Source organism: Marmota flaviventris, chromosome 1 (genome assembly GCF_047511675.1).
Source record: "Marmota flaviventris isolate mMarFla1 chromosome 1, mMarFla1.hap1, whole genome shotgun sequence".
Taxonomy (NCBI): domain Eukaryota; kingdom Metazoa; phylum Chordata; class Mammalia; order Rodentia; family Sciuridae; genus Marmota; species Marmota flaviventris.
The window spans coordinates 168,094,862-168,110,419 of NC_092498.1; the positions used below are offsets into that span (position 1 = coordinate 168,094,862).

The 15,558-nt window shown below is 39.7% G+C and overlaps 1 protein-coding gene across 1 annotated transcript in view; it reads right to left on the bottom strand.

Moving 5' to 3' along the window:
- Erc2 (ELKS/RAB6-interacting/CAST family member 2) overlaps window positions 1-15,558 on the bottom strand; it is a 678,261-nt gene that overhangs the window by 278,651 nt on the left and 384,052 nt on the right. The window contains exon 8 of the mRNA XM_071614554.1: window positions 6,888-7,025. Within this exon, the coding sequence (XP_071470655.1) occupies window positions 6,888-7,025 (138 nt within the window). The remainder of the gene's footprint in view (window positions 1-6,887; window positions 7,026-15,558) is intronic.

Here is a 15,558-nt window from a genome sequence, read left to right on the forward strand (position 1 = left end):
CAGTAACCTATTGTTCATTCTCCAAGTGATGTATGCTTTTTCCTTCCTTCTTTTATCGTTGATTTTCAGTTTCATTCCATTATGATCAGATAAGATGCATGGTATTATCTCTACTCCTTTATATTGTCTAAGAGTTGCCCTGTGACATAATATATGATCTATTTTTGAGAAGGATCCATGTGCTGCTGAGAAAAAAGTATAATTGCTTGATGTTGGGTGGTATATTCTATATATGTCAATTAAGTCTAGGTTATTAATTGTGTTATTGAGTTCTATAGTTTCCTTATTCAACTTTTGTTTGGAAGATCTGTCCAGTGGCGAGAGAGGTGTGTTGAAGTCTCCCATGATTATGGTATGGTGGTCTATTAGGCTCTTGAACTTGAGTTTGTTTGACGAACATAGCTGCACCATTGTTTGGGGCATAAATATTTATGATTGTTATGTCTTGTTGGTGTATGGTTCCCATAAGCAGTATGTAGTGTCCCTCTTTATCCCTTTTGATTAACTTTGGCTTGAAATCTATTTTATTTGATATGAGTATGGACACTCCTGCTTGTTTCCGATGTCCATATGAGTGATATGATTTTTCCCAACCTTTCACCTTCAGCCTATGTATGTCTTTTCCTATCAAATGCGTCTCCTGTAGGCAGCATATTGTTGGGTCTTGTTTTGTGATCCATTCTACTAGCCTGTGTCTCTTAATTGGTGAGTTTAAGCCATTAACATTTAGGGTTATTATTGAGATATGGGTTGTTCTTCCAGCCATTATTTGTTTATTTATGTTACTAAACATGGTTTGTTTTCCTCTTTGATTATTTCCCCCCCCCCTTTACTGTCCTACCTCCCACTGTTGGTTTTCATTGTTATTTTCCATTTCCTCTTCCTGTAATGTTTTGCCGAGGATGTTTTGAAGAGATGGTTTTCTAGCTGCAAATTCTTTAAACTTTTGTTTATCGTGGAAGGTTTTAATTTCATCTTCCATCCTGAAGCTTAATTTCGCTGGATACACAATTCTTGGTTGGAACCCATTTTCTTTCAGTGTTTGAAATATGTTATTCCAGGATCTTCTAGCTTTCAGAGTCTGTGTTGAAAGATCAGCTGTTATCCTGATTGGCTTACCCCTAAATGTAATCTGTTTCCTTTCTCTTGTAGCTTTTAAAATTCTCTCCTTATTCTGTATGTTGGGCATCTTCATTATAATGTGTCTAGGTGTGGATCTCTTATGATTTTGCACATTCGGCGTCCTGTAGGCTTCTAGGATTTGGGATTCTGTCTCATTCTTCAAGTCTGGGAAGTTTTCTCATATTATTTCATTGAATAGACTGCTCATTCCTTTGGTTTGGAGCTCTGTACCTTCCTGTATCCCAATGACTCTTAAGTTTGGTCTCTTTATGTTATCCCATATTTCTTGGATGTTCTGCTCATGGTTTCTTAACAGTCTTGCTGAGCTGTCTATGTTCTTTTCCAGTTGAAATACTTTGTCTTCATTGTCTGATGTTCTATCTTCTAAGTGTTCTAGTCTGCTGGTAGTATTCTCCATTGAGTTTTTAAGTTGGTTTATTGCTTCCTGCATTTCTAGGATTTCTGTTTGTTTGTTCTTTATAATCTCTATCTCCCTGTATAGTTGATCCTTTGCTTCCTGGATTTGTTTGCGTAATTCATTGTTGAAGTGATCTTTCATTGTCTGATTTTGCTGTCTAATGTCTTCCTTGATACTCCAGATCATCTGAAGCATGTATATCCTGAATTCTTTATCTGACATTCCATCTGCTGCAGCTGTTACCTCTTGTAAAGTTGCGTTGACCTGCATTGCTTGTGGTCCTTTCTTTCCTTGTCTTTTCATACTGCTTGCGTATCTTTCCTGCAGGCGCGGGCGGCGGCTCTGCTCTCTCCTTATTCCAATTGGGGTGTCGTGGCTACCACGCCGGCAGGTCACTGGGCCTGTTCTGGGCGCTGGCAGCGGCTCTGTTCTGCCCCTACTCCAATTGGGGTGACGAGTGTACCACGCCGGCAGGCCACCGGGCCTTATCCGCCGGTCGGTTGCAGGTTTGCCTACCCTGCAGGCGCGGGCGGCGGCTCTACTCTGCCCCTACTCCAAATGGGGTGACGTGTCTGTCGTACCGGCAGGCCACTGGGCCTGTCCCGATGGTCGGTCGCAGATCTGCCCACCTTTCGGGCACGGGTGGCGGCTCTGCTCTGCCCCTACTCCAGTTGGGGTGTCGTGACTACCCCGCCTGCAGGTCGCTGGGCCTGTTCCTGGCACGGGTGGCGACTCTGCTCTGCCCCTACTCCAATTAAGGTGGTGTGTGTACCACGCCGGCAGGCTCCTGGGCCTGATCCGCGGGTCTGTCGCAGGTCTGCCTACCTTGGAGGCGCAGGCGGCGGATCTGCCCTGCCCCTCCTACCACGCCTGCGGACCCCTGGGCCTGATCTGCAGGTTGGTCACAGGTCTGCTCACCCTGCGGGCACAGGTGGCGGTTCCGCTCCGCCCCCACTCCAATTGCTGTCACGTGGCCACCACACCGGCAGGGCCTGATCCGGGCGTTGGAGAAGGATCTGCTCTGCCCCTACTCCAGTTGGGGTGATGTGTGTACCACACTGGCAGGCCACTGGGCCTGACCCGCCAGTCTGTGACAGGTCTGTTTACCTTGCAAGCGCGGGCGGCGGCTCTGCCCTGCCCCTCCCACCACGCCCATGTACCACTGGGTCGCGGGTCTGCCCACCTTGCGGGTACGGCTGGTGGCTCCGCTCTGCCCCCTCTCCAATTGGGGTCACGCGGTCACCACGCTGGCGAGCCGGTGGGCCTGCTCCGGGCGCTGGCGGCGGCCCGGCTCCTCCCCTCTGGCTCGACGACAAATTGAGGAGACTCGGGTATCTGTGCCTCACCCCCCCTACCAGGAGACCAACTGTTTCTGTCGCCGCTGGTATTGATGAAGTTCTCTCCTCTGCCGCTTTCTGATGACATCAGATCTCTGCCATGTTGGTATCCTATGCGAATGGCAGCATTTCGTTCCCCTTGCCGGGCAACCAAAGCAACAGGTGAGTCCTGACCGGCCCTCAGCAGGACCCGGACCGAGAAGCAGTTTCCGTGGGCTCCTAGCCCTGGCCCAGGGAGGTTCCGGGAGCCGGAACTCGGCTGCCCCGCGCTCGGTGTTCGCTCCGATAAGATCAGGTTCTAAGAAGCCCCCAGGCACTGAACCCTAGCAATCTGTCTGTAAGCCGCAGGCGAATGGCAGCCTGAAATTACCTGTTCTATGGCTGAATGAGCTGCGGTCAGTCGAAAGCAGGGATGAAGCAGGGATGGTGACGTCAGCTTTCCAACATGGTGGCTGCTGGCCTCCTCTGTGGTCTGACCGGTGTGGAGAACCGAGATGGACCGCTTCCTTCCCCTGTCTCGAACCCAGAATTCAGCCCTGAGTACGGTGCTTGCGCGGCTGGCAGAAACTGCAGCGCTGTATCCCTGTGGCGCTATCTCCTCGTTTCCCAGCGCGCGCTGCAGACTCTAGCCGCGGGGCGATTTGCTGAATAAGCAGTGTTACCCTCCGTGCGACAAACCTCTCGCGTTTGAGTCCCCGTAGCCGATCCTCGTGCGATGGAAATCCTTCCTCCAGGTTCCGGAGCACCCCACTATTGCTGGAAATTCCTAACAAGATAGCCTTTAGCCGTCCTGACTTGTCATACTCCCACACAGTGACGCAGCACACGGGGGCAATGCACTCCCCTCGCCGCCATCTTCCAAAAAGTCAAGTTATAATTTTTAATAGAACCATGAAGAATATCTGGCCACAGTGTTATGGCTCTTTCTTGGCTTAGCAGTGATTCTCACACTACAGTGCACATCACAAAGACCAGGAGAGTTTGCTAAAATACAGATTTCCAGGCACCACTCAAGGTTAGATTTGGTAGATATTGATCGGGCCCAACAATTTAGGTTTTCCCAACAACTACCTTCTGTTAATTCAGCTGCAGAAAAATCCTCTTTAAGATACATTGGCTCAGGAAAGCAGGGGGCCACTTAATCCAATTTTCCCATTCAACAAATGGGAAGTTTGAGGTTCTGTAAAGAAGAATTACTTGCCAGGGTCTACTAGTTACTTAGTGGCAAATGTGACACTGGCTCCTAGGTTTCCTTCTATCTGACCTCATTACCCCAGAGTTTATATCCTCTCATAACAGGGAACATAGTAGGCAATGCTATAACCGTGGTAAGACACCCAAAAGAAAGCCTGTGGGCAAGTACTGCAAAGTACTGCAGAATCAAAAATGATGAGAGCATCAAGGCGAAAAAAACCACAAATGGATCTACTTGCACATTTTAAAAGTTAAGATTTCTACAACTACACAGCCATATCAATGTTTATAGCAGCTTAATTCATAATAGCAAAGCTATGGAAACAACCCAGATGCCCATCAACAGATGAACGGATAAAGAAAATATGGTTTATATACATAAAGGAATATTACTTAGCCATAAAGAAGAATGGCTTTATGACATTTGCCAATAAATGGATGGATCTAGAAACTATCGTTCTAAATGAAATAAGCCTATCCCAAAAAACCAAAGGTTGAATGTTCTCTCTGACATGTAGATGCCAACCCACAACAAAGGGAAGAGAGAAGAACAGAAGTTCAGTGGATTAGACAAAGGGAAATGAAGGGAAGGGATGGGAAGACAGGATTAGGAAAGATAGTAGTATGAATCAGACATAATTTTCCTATGTTCACATATGAACACATGACCACTGAAACTCCACATCATGTACAACCACAAGAATGGGATCTGAATTTACAATGTTATACTCCATGTATATGTAATATGCTGAAATACACTCTACTGTCATTTATACCTAAAAAGAACAAAAGAAAAGAATATTAACAAAGAAAAAAAAGAGATCTCTTTTGTTTCAAGCTGAATTTGAAAATAATGTGAATAAACATTGGCCTAAAGACTTCCTCAACACATTGCATGTCTGAGTGCCCCAATATAAAGCTGAGGCTCAGAATTCCTAAAGAACTTTACCTGAACTATTTTTGGCCACTGGCTCTTGGACACATTGGGAGTGTTGGGGGTGAAGATATAAAACAGAAATTCAACTATAATTGGTGCTCAGAGAATAAATGAACTAATTCAGCCAAACTAAAATGGGCTAAAAATCATTTTAAAAGTCAGTAAACATCAGAATAACCTATTTACTTAATGGATTTCATTTATTTGTTGTTTGTTTCATTCTTCATTAATTCATTCATTTTATTCTTTCATTTCTTTATTTTTACTTATTCAAAATAATCCTTATAAATGTATTCAGAGGAACGCCTCGGAGTGGCCTCCCAGCTCCAAAGAGTAAAAGGCAATTTTCAAAATCTTTTCTCATGAGATCCTGGGAGATGAGCTTCTCCCCACCCTTTGTATTGCTCCTCCCTTCACCTAGTACACCTACCTCAGAAGGGCTTGTGACTCACCAGTCACTTCCTTCAGCCCTTTCCTTTTTAAATGTCACATTCCTGGCCCCAGCTGGCCACTCCACCACAACAGTCCCTGTACCCATTCCCACTTTATTTTTGTTGATAGACATTATGACCTTCTGAAATCCTACATATATCTCTTACTTGTTTATCGTTTATTTTCCCCTCAACCCCAGTAGAATCTAAAGTCTGTAAGAGTCAAGATTTTGCCCATTCTCATCTCTGTGACATCCCAGTGACCACAATAGCCAATATCCACAGAGCAGCTCCATAAAAATACTGTGCAAGGCCATGGGGATGGCACTTTCTCTTTCTCTCTCTCTCTCTCTCTCTCTCTCTCTCTCTCTCTCACACACACACACACACACACACACACACACAATGTTGCCTAGGTTTGGACTCCAGCAGAGAAGATGGATTAATCAAATAAAAACAGATGCATGAGGGCCAGAGCTGTAGCTCAGTGGCACAGCGTTTGCTTAGCACATGTGAGGCACTGGGTTCAATCCTCAACACCACATAAAAATAAACAAATAAAATAAAGGCATGCTGTCCATCTATAACTACAAAAATTTTTAAAAAACCACAAAAAAAAAAACACAGATGCATGAACAACTGAGATTGTGACAAGAGCTCTGAGAAGCTCATGGTATTCAGGAGAACATAATAGAGGTCCTCAGGAGGTATCCCTAAGAAACTAATTAATAAAATAATATTTCCCATGAGGAAATGAGAAGTTAATTAATTTTTCCAAAGGACTAAGTGTGAGAATGAGGATTTGAACTCAGACAGTCTGATTCCAAACTCTTGACTACTATACAACACAACTTCTCAAGAAGCTGACCTCTCCAGTGAAGAACTACATCTGCAGACACTAAACCACATTCTAGGCTGGGTGAGAATAAGTCCCAAGAGCCTAAGGGAGAAGGGAACATGATATACTTCAAAATCTAGAAACCCAGCAGAGCTAGAGCACAGAAAACCAGGGAAGAGAGATAGGGGATGGGGATGAGGCTGGAAATGAAGGAAGAAAGGTCAGAGGGAGGAAGGGAGGGATAAAGGAAGAAGGAAGGGAACAGCCAGGAGAGGTGTTGGTCAGAAAAGAGCTCAGATGGAGGGGTGCACTGTGCCAGCATAAGGAGTCTAGTCTTTATCATTCTAATAGCAATGACAAGCTAGTGAAGGATTTTCAGGGGACAAGGGTGATGTGATCAGATTTGCATTTCAAAAAGATTTCCCTGGCTGCAGGTGAGTCTTGAGCACAAAGCCTACTGAAGAGGTCTGGTAAGGCAGTGTGAGGCCCAGATGAGACCAAAGATATTATTAGCAAATGAGGAAAAGCAGGCAAATTTTAATACACTTGGCTCATCTCCGAACCCTGCTTCTCTCAATCCCGATGTCCCCATTTTTGAGTCCAAACTCACCTTCTCTGACAGAGCTTCCTCTAGTGTCGCCAGCGCAGTATCTGTGTTACTGGAATCTGTCTGCAAGGACTTCACTCTGTCTTTCAGATTGGTCAGTTGCTTGTCTTTATCCCTAAGTTGTTCTTGCAAGTTTTCAATCTAAAAATAAAGATCATCATATTTAATGTATATTTTATTACATATCAAGGGCCAACATTCCTGAAGTGAATCTACTTTTTAAAAATAGACCTGAGATTATGGACATTTTTAATATCACAAAGGTACATTTTGACTCAGACTCAAGGACATTCCGAGGAGAACTTCAATTATTTCATTTAATTCAACTTTGTATTCAATGACAATACAGATGAGCAGAAAGTCTTCTTCCCATACAAATGCAAGCCTACAGGACATGTAAGCACTATATTTCTTTCCCTTTTCTGGACATTTATATTTTCAGTCCATAGACCTAACTTTGGTTCAGTAAACTAGAAAAATGTTTACACAGGATTATTTCATTCATTGAACAGACATTGACTGGGTGCCAATTCTGCACCAAGTACCATATCAGTATATGGCTGAGCCCATGTAGTCATTGACTAACTCCTTTATTCAGTATTAAACTTTGTGATATACCAAATGTTGTCAAGTGGCTGTTTCAAAGTAACCACATGAAAAGCCAAGTAGGTTATCACCAGCAGACTGTTAATGGGAAGAACTTGTGATATAAGTCATATGTAACAAGTGCTAAACACTCCATTTGGCAACTAAGTCCTATGCTGGCAACCAACCAGCCACTTTTATCTAGTATCTGCAGCCTGAAATAAACACACCGAATAGCCGATTATAACGCCTGCCCGGCAGCAGCAGCAAAGACCTTCTCCTGGGCATTGCGTCCATTATCATTCATGTTTTTATTCTCTGCTTTCAAACCATGTATTTCTTATCTAAGGATTTTTAAAAAAGCCTCACTATACAAACAATTTATTCGTATTAAGGGTTTTAAAATGACAAGGAAAAAAAGCAGTACAACTCTAAGATAAGTCCATTCAAAATATTTGTATTCTGCACCCAGCTTTCTCAGGGAATCATTCCAAATGCATGTTTCACAATGTATGACTCAAGCAAAGTTTTTTTTTTTTTTTTTTATTACTTGATTCTTTAAGCATGAATCCAGAATGGCAACACAAATAATGCAGTTAGTAGCATTAATAATGAGTATCCACAGGTCTGAGCATCAAAATAACTCTAAAAGCAAGATAATTACTTTGCTGACCATTGATCTACAGATAACGGGCTTGATTAAATTTTTCAATAGTTACAATGGACATAGGCTAACAAAGAAGGGATGCTATTCTTTACTTCCCCTCTTCCAACATCCTTCACTTTCTCCCTTCCACTTTTCCTTCCTTCCTTTTCCTTCTTATTTTTAAATTTATTTTTCATTTTAGATGGACAGAATACCTTTATTTTATTTATTTTTTAATGCAGTGCTGAGGTTTGAATCCATTGCCTCACACATGCTAGGCAAGTGCTCTACCATTGAGCTACAACCCCAGCGCTCCTTCTGTCTTGAGACAGACCTCTTGGAAACCCAGCTTATAGGTTCATATAAATAACTCTGTCCTTCATGGAAACACAAAGTGTTCCCTCCCATCCAGTCACCACTCTGAGAATTCACTGCCTTTCCACCAAAGACACAAGAACTCAAAAAGCAGTAGCATCTTCAGGCAAAGGCTTCTTCCTCCTTTCCAGACAAGTGTTCATGTGCTTTTTACACAACACAGTAAGCAAATATATGTGTGAGAATGCGAATATTCATGTGTTTGAATGATAGTAGTTACATGGAAAAAGTCACGAGCTGAGAGGGACTGACTTGTAGAAAGAGTATACATTATTACCTTGAGGATACCCACACCTGTGGGTACATTTTTGTATGCATATGTGTGCAAAGACATGGGGCTTGTGAGCAAACCGACCAGGCCTGCCATTCCCATTCTGAGACACAGTGCCCTGAGCAGGGGAAGGGAGATTTACCCTCTGTTCATTAACCCTGGAGCAGTGGCAGGCACTGATTTAAAGGGGACTGTGGGTACTGAAAATAAAGGCCAAAGGAGACTATAAGCTTATGGTACTGCTATGGGCCTTCCATATAACCAGAAAGACTACAGATGCTGGGATCCCACTGGAATTGCAGTGGGGTCTGAGAGACATGTGGGACGGGGGGGGGGGGGCATTTATCTATTTATCTCAAATCTAAAATGCCAGTAAAATAGCCAATAATACTTCAGGCAAGACTAAGAGTCTTCAAGAAATGCTACACAAAGATCAAGAATGATTCTTAAGAGAAAATCTAAACAAGGTGTAGAATAGTACAGAGTTAATTGCATAAATATATATAAATCTGTAAATAGATACCTATGTAGGAGGGATCTCAAGAAATTTTAACCTTTGAGGGAAGGCTCTAAGAGGTAAGAGGTAGGAGGTAGGGGGGAGATTCTGGGTTTCATTTTTTCACATTTCTGTAGTTTTCTGCTTGATTTTTATAACCTTATGGGGTTTTAAGTGCCAACCAGGGTTATTTGGCAGGTATGACTATGAATTATTTTTAGTTTATATTCATACATAAAAATAAATATTAAACAGATGAGTAAATAATAAATAATAAAACAACATACTGGGTGCCTGTAATCCCAGTAACCTGGGAGGCTGAGGCAGGAGGATCACAAGGTGAAAGCCAGCCCCAGCAACTTAACTAGGCCCTAAGCAACTTAGTGAGATCCTGTTTTAAAATAAAAAATTAAAAGGGCTGAGGATGTGCCTCAGTGATAAAGCACCCCGGGTTCAATCTCTAGTACCTCACCCCACCCCCTGAAATAAACACAAATTAACACAAATCCCTACTTCCCTAATCAAAACCAAACTGTCCAAGTGCTGTGGTTTGGGAATGGTTCATTCCTCAGAGGTTATTATTGTGTCAGAAACTTGGTCCTCTGCATGGTGGTGTCCAGAGCTGGTGAAGGCTTTAAGAGTTAGCCTAGAAGAAGGTGATTAAGTGTTTGGGGCACTACCCTCTCCTCCCCACTTTTTAGGAAATAGTGATCCTCCAGTTTTGTGTAACTAAATTCTTAAAATTTAAATTTTAGGAGATGGCAGAACGAAAAATTTTGTATCTTTTACAGAATTATTGTACAAGTTCTCAAATTTTCTTTCTCGCCCTCTTTCTCTTTCTCTCAAGTTTGGATAAGCCATAAGGCTAAGGTTTGAGTCAGTCACTTCCCCAGTTTGGTCCATTCAACTCTTTGTTACCAATCTGTGAAAACTTCAGAAATCAGGAGTGTTTATTCATCACCCAAAGATTCAAGAAATACTTGTCAGCTTGTCACCATGAGCAGCACACAGCAAGTTTTGGTGTGTCAAACTCATGTATTGTATGTGGACAGAGGCACAGACTGAACATATATACACAGTAGGATCACATGTTGCTCCAAGACAGCTTAGAAATTTAAAAAAGGAAACATTGCTGAGGAAACATGAATTCATAGGTCTCCTAATCTTACAGGCCTTCAGAAATACTGTTTGCAGAAGGCCAAGGATATTCACTGAGTGAAAAAAACCCACCCTTGTGTGGGTGAAGGGGACATAGACCCCAGCAACAGACCCACCCCTGGCACCAGGTTGGACCCTGGGGAGTTAAGCTCCAGGCTCCAGGTCTACTCCTGTAGACACAGGATCTACAAATTCCCTGGCAAAGAATTCCAAGTCAGTTGTTGCTAGTAGAGGGTCCACTAAACCACAGATTTAAAGACAAAGATTAAAATCAATCCACTGCATTTATTTTCTATTGTTGCCTAGCAAACCAACACAATCACAGAAGCTTAAAATAGTATAGACTTATTATCTCACAGTCTGTACATCAGAAGTCTGAATATGGCATACTTGGTTTTTCTGCTTAGGGTTTCACAAAGGTATTATCAAAGAATCAGAGGGGCTGAGTTCTAATCTAGAATTTGGAGTCCTCTTTCAAACTCAGGTTTGTCTCTACTCAGGAGCTGTCTCTAGCCAGAGGTTGCTCTCAGCTTCTAGAGGCTGCTCTCAGGTCCTTATCAAATAGCCCTCTCTATCTTTAAAATCAGCAACAAAGCACTTCTTGGATGTCAAATCTCCCTCCTTTTATGACTTCCCTGTCTCTGACCTCTAGACCTAGATTTACAGTGATCACGGGCTTAGGCTAGGCCTACCCAGATAAAGTCCCTTTTGATTAGCTCAAGGTCATGTGAGTAATCACCTTAGTTATATCTGCAAATTCTGTTTTGCATAAAATGTAACCTAAACAAAGGCACCAGAGGCACCCCAGAGGTCATCCCAGATTTTTGCTTTCTATACCCATGCTGGAAGTTCTTTTAGATACCTTAAGAAGATTCTGTAAGAGAAATGTTTCCAAAACTGAGGAAATAATTCTAATGTGATATGTGACATTTTAACATGGCATTTCTGATGCAGCCATTTTAACAATAAAAATTAAAAAAAAAAAAAAAAACTTGCAGTCTTTCCAGAAACTCAGGTAGTGAAGTATGGGGAGAAAGATACCCCTTGTGTGGTGAAGGGGACATAGACCCCAGCAACAGACCCACCCCTGGCACCAGGCTGGACCCTGGGGAGTTTCCAGGCCCATTCCTGTAGACACAGAATCTACAAATTCCCTGGCAAAGAATTCAAAATAATAATCTTGAAAAACCTCAGCAAGATGCAAGAAAACACAGAGAGAAAACTAGAAGAAACCAGGAAAATCATATATGTGAAAAAAAATGGAAGTTCAACAATTAGATAGAAATTATGAAAAATAAAATAAACACATTCAGGAGCTGTAGAACACAATGACTAAATTGTAAAATCCCAGAGAGATTTAACAGCAAACTTAATACAGTCTAAGATAAATCAGTGACTCAAAGAAATTATTCTCACAGAAGTACCAAGAGAAAAATGAAGGAAAAAGTTGGGAGAAAAATGCCTCTTAGACTTTCAGGACACAATCAAGGAAAGTTCCAGAAGAAGCAGAAAGAGAAAAAGAGGCAGAAGATTATTCAAAGAAATGACAGGAAACTTTCCAAATCTGGAGAGGAAAGTAAACCTCTAGGATCCATGAATCCCAAAGAATTCCCAATAGAGTAAATATAAAGAAATCTACACTGAAGCATAATAAAATCAAATCCTCAGAATTAAAAGACAAAGGGAAAATGTTGGGAGTAGCAAGAGAAAAGCAACTCATCATATATAAGAATATTTCATTAATACTATCAGTGGACTTGTTAGCAGAAACCTTGCAGGCCAAGAGAAAAATGAAACAATTATATTAAAAGTGCTGAAAGAAAACAAAAAGTCTAACCAAGAATACTGTATCTGGAAAAGCTATCCTTCAAATATGAGAAAGAAATAAAGTGATATTAGAGATCATCACCACTAGATTTGCCTTAATGAGAGATGCTAAAGGGAGGTCTGCAAGTTGAAATGATTTTTTTGTTAACTAAAATTATGAAAATATATAAAATGTAAAACTCACTGTAAAGAAAAAAAATATTGTCAAATTCAGAATACTACATTCTTTAATGGTGGTACATAAATTGTTTTTCACTTTAATATAAAAATTAAAAGAAAAAAATTTAAAAAACTATGTCTACAAAAAAATTATTAATAACACACAATATATAAAAGACATAAATTGTGACATTAATGTAAAATATAGGAGGAAGAGAAGTAAAAGTATAGAGTTTCTGTGTGTAGTCAAAGTTAGGTTGTTATTGGCTATTATACCTATAACGCTTTTTAGTCAAGTCCCATGGTGATCACAAGAAGAAACATCTAGAGTTGATACTACAAAAAATGGAAGAATTAAAACATATCATTTGGGCTGCAGGCATAGTTCAGTAGTAGAGGGCTTGCCTAACATCTGAAAGGATCTGTGTTTGATCACTTGCACTTTTAAAAGGGTATACACACACACACACACACACACACACACACACACACACATACACCACAAAGGAACAAAGGAAGATACCTGGACAAAAAGAAATATAGGTTCTAGAAAACAATTAATTAAATGTCAGTATTAAGTCCTTAACTATAAGTAATTACTTTAAATGTAAATGGATAAAATACTCCAATCAAACCCAAGATTGGCTGAATGGACCAAAAACCAAAATTCAACTATGTAATGACCACAAAAGATTTATTTTATATGACATACATAGGATGAAAATGAAGGTATGGAAAAAATATTCCATGAAAATGATAACCACACAAAAGAGGGGTGGCTAAACTGACATCAGGTAAAAGTAGACAGTAAGTCAAAAGCTGACATTAGAGACAAAGAAAATCACTAAATAATGATAAAGGGCTCAACAAATCAAGAGAGATCCTCTCTCTCAGCATTGGAACACCTAAATATATTAGGCAAATAATACAAACAAAACTGAAGGGAGAAATTGACTGAAATAAAATAACACTAAGGGAATTCATCATTCTATTTTCAACAACAGATAAGTCATTCAGGCAGAAAAACAATGAAATAACGGAATTGTATAACAATACAAACCAAATGGACTTCACAGACGTTTAAAAAATGTTCCATTCCAAAGGAGCAGAATATACATGCTTTATAAGTGTACACAAAATATTTTTCAGTATAGATCATATGTAGATCCACAAAACAAGTCTCAAAATTTTTAAGGTGGAAACTGTATCAAGTGTCTTTTACAAGCAGTGATATAAAATTAGAAAATAACAATAGTAGGAAATTGGGGAAATTTACAAATATGTGGAAATAAATAACACACTCCTAAATAATCAATAGATCAAGGAAGATATGAAAAAATTTTTAAAAATTGAGACAAAATGGAAGTATAACATGAAAACTTATGGGCTGAAGAAAAGGTAGTTCTTAGAGGGAATTTTAAAGTGATAAACACCAATATATTTTTTTTAAAAAAATAATAAACAATGTGACTTTAAACTACAAGTAGACAGAAAAAGAAAAAAACTAAGCCATACATTAGCAGAAAGAAGGTAATAATAACAAGCAGAGCAGAAACAAACAAAATTTTAAAAATAAAAACTATATCAATGAAATTGACAGTTGACTTTTTGAAAAGATAAACAAAATTGACAGACCTTTAGCTGGACTAATAAAAATATGTGAAAAGACTCAAATAAACAAAATTATGAAAGATGAGATGTGACAACTGACATAACAAAATCTATAGGTTAATAAGAGATTACTAGGAATATTTATGTCAAAAAATGTGAGAATCAAAAAAATGGATAAATTCCTAGAAACATACAATTTACCAATAATGAAACATAAAGAACTAAGAATTCACAGTGAACAAATAAAAAGTAAACAGCTGAAACAAGTACTGAAAAATATCCCAATGATTGAAAAATCTAGAAACTGTTTGCTTCACAATGAAACCTATCAAACATTTAAAGAACTAATGTCAATCCTCTCATACTCTTCCAGAAAATGGAAGACATGGGAACATGGTATAGTCTGAACAAGCCTTTCAAAATTCATATGTTGGAAGCTTAGTCCCCAGTGCATTAATGTCAGGAGATGTTAGGTCATAAGGGTTTTGCCCTCATGAATGAATTAATACCTTATAAAAGAGTTTGATGGAGGAAGTGTGGTTCTATACCCTTCCATCTTTTGCCATGTGAAGATACAGTGCTCTCTTCTCTCCAAAGGATGAGCATTTAAAGCACCATCTTGAAAGCAGAGAGCAGTCTTCATCAAATACCAGTAACTTGATCTCAGATTTCCAACCTTCAAAAATTTGAGAAATAAATTCTATTCAAACTATGATGTCTCAGATATTTTGTTATAGCAACACAAACATATTAAGATAGAACACTTCCACTCTCATTTTACAAAGCCAGCATTACTAAAACCAGACAAGGATAGAAAATTACAGGTCAATATCCCTGATGAACATAGATGCAAAAACCTCCAATGAAATACAAGCAAGCAGAATTCAACAACATATATATGAAAAACCCAAAGCCAACCTTATAGTAAATGGGGAAAATCTGAAAGCATTTCTTTTAAAATCTGTGAAAAGACAAAGATGTTCACTCTCACCACTACTTTTTAATAGAGTCCTAGAAATTCTAGCCAAAGCAATTAGGCAAGAGAAGGAAACAAAAGGGATAAAAATAGGAAAAGAAGTAGTCAAATTATCACTGTTTTCAGATGATATGATCCTATATGTAGACAAAAATAGTAAAATGCTAAGGAATAAATTAAAACAAGAAGGTGAAAGATTTATACACAAAAAACTATAAAACAGTGGTGAAATAAATTGAAGAAGATGAAAATAAATGGAAAGATATCCTATGTTCATAGACTGGAAAAATATTTCTATTAAAATGTATATGCTTCCCAAAGCTTCTCCAGATCCAATGGAACCCTATGAAAATTCCAGTAGCATTTTTCACAGAGATAGAAAAAGAAAGGATTCTAAAAACAAATGGGACCACAAAAAATTCTGAGTAGCCAAAATAATCTTGAGCAAAAAAAAAGTTGGAGGCATCCACATTACCTGGTTTCAAAATATACTACAAAGCTATAATAATCAACATAGTATGATACTAGTATAAAACAGACATACAGGTCAATGGAACAGAAAGAGAAAAA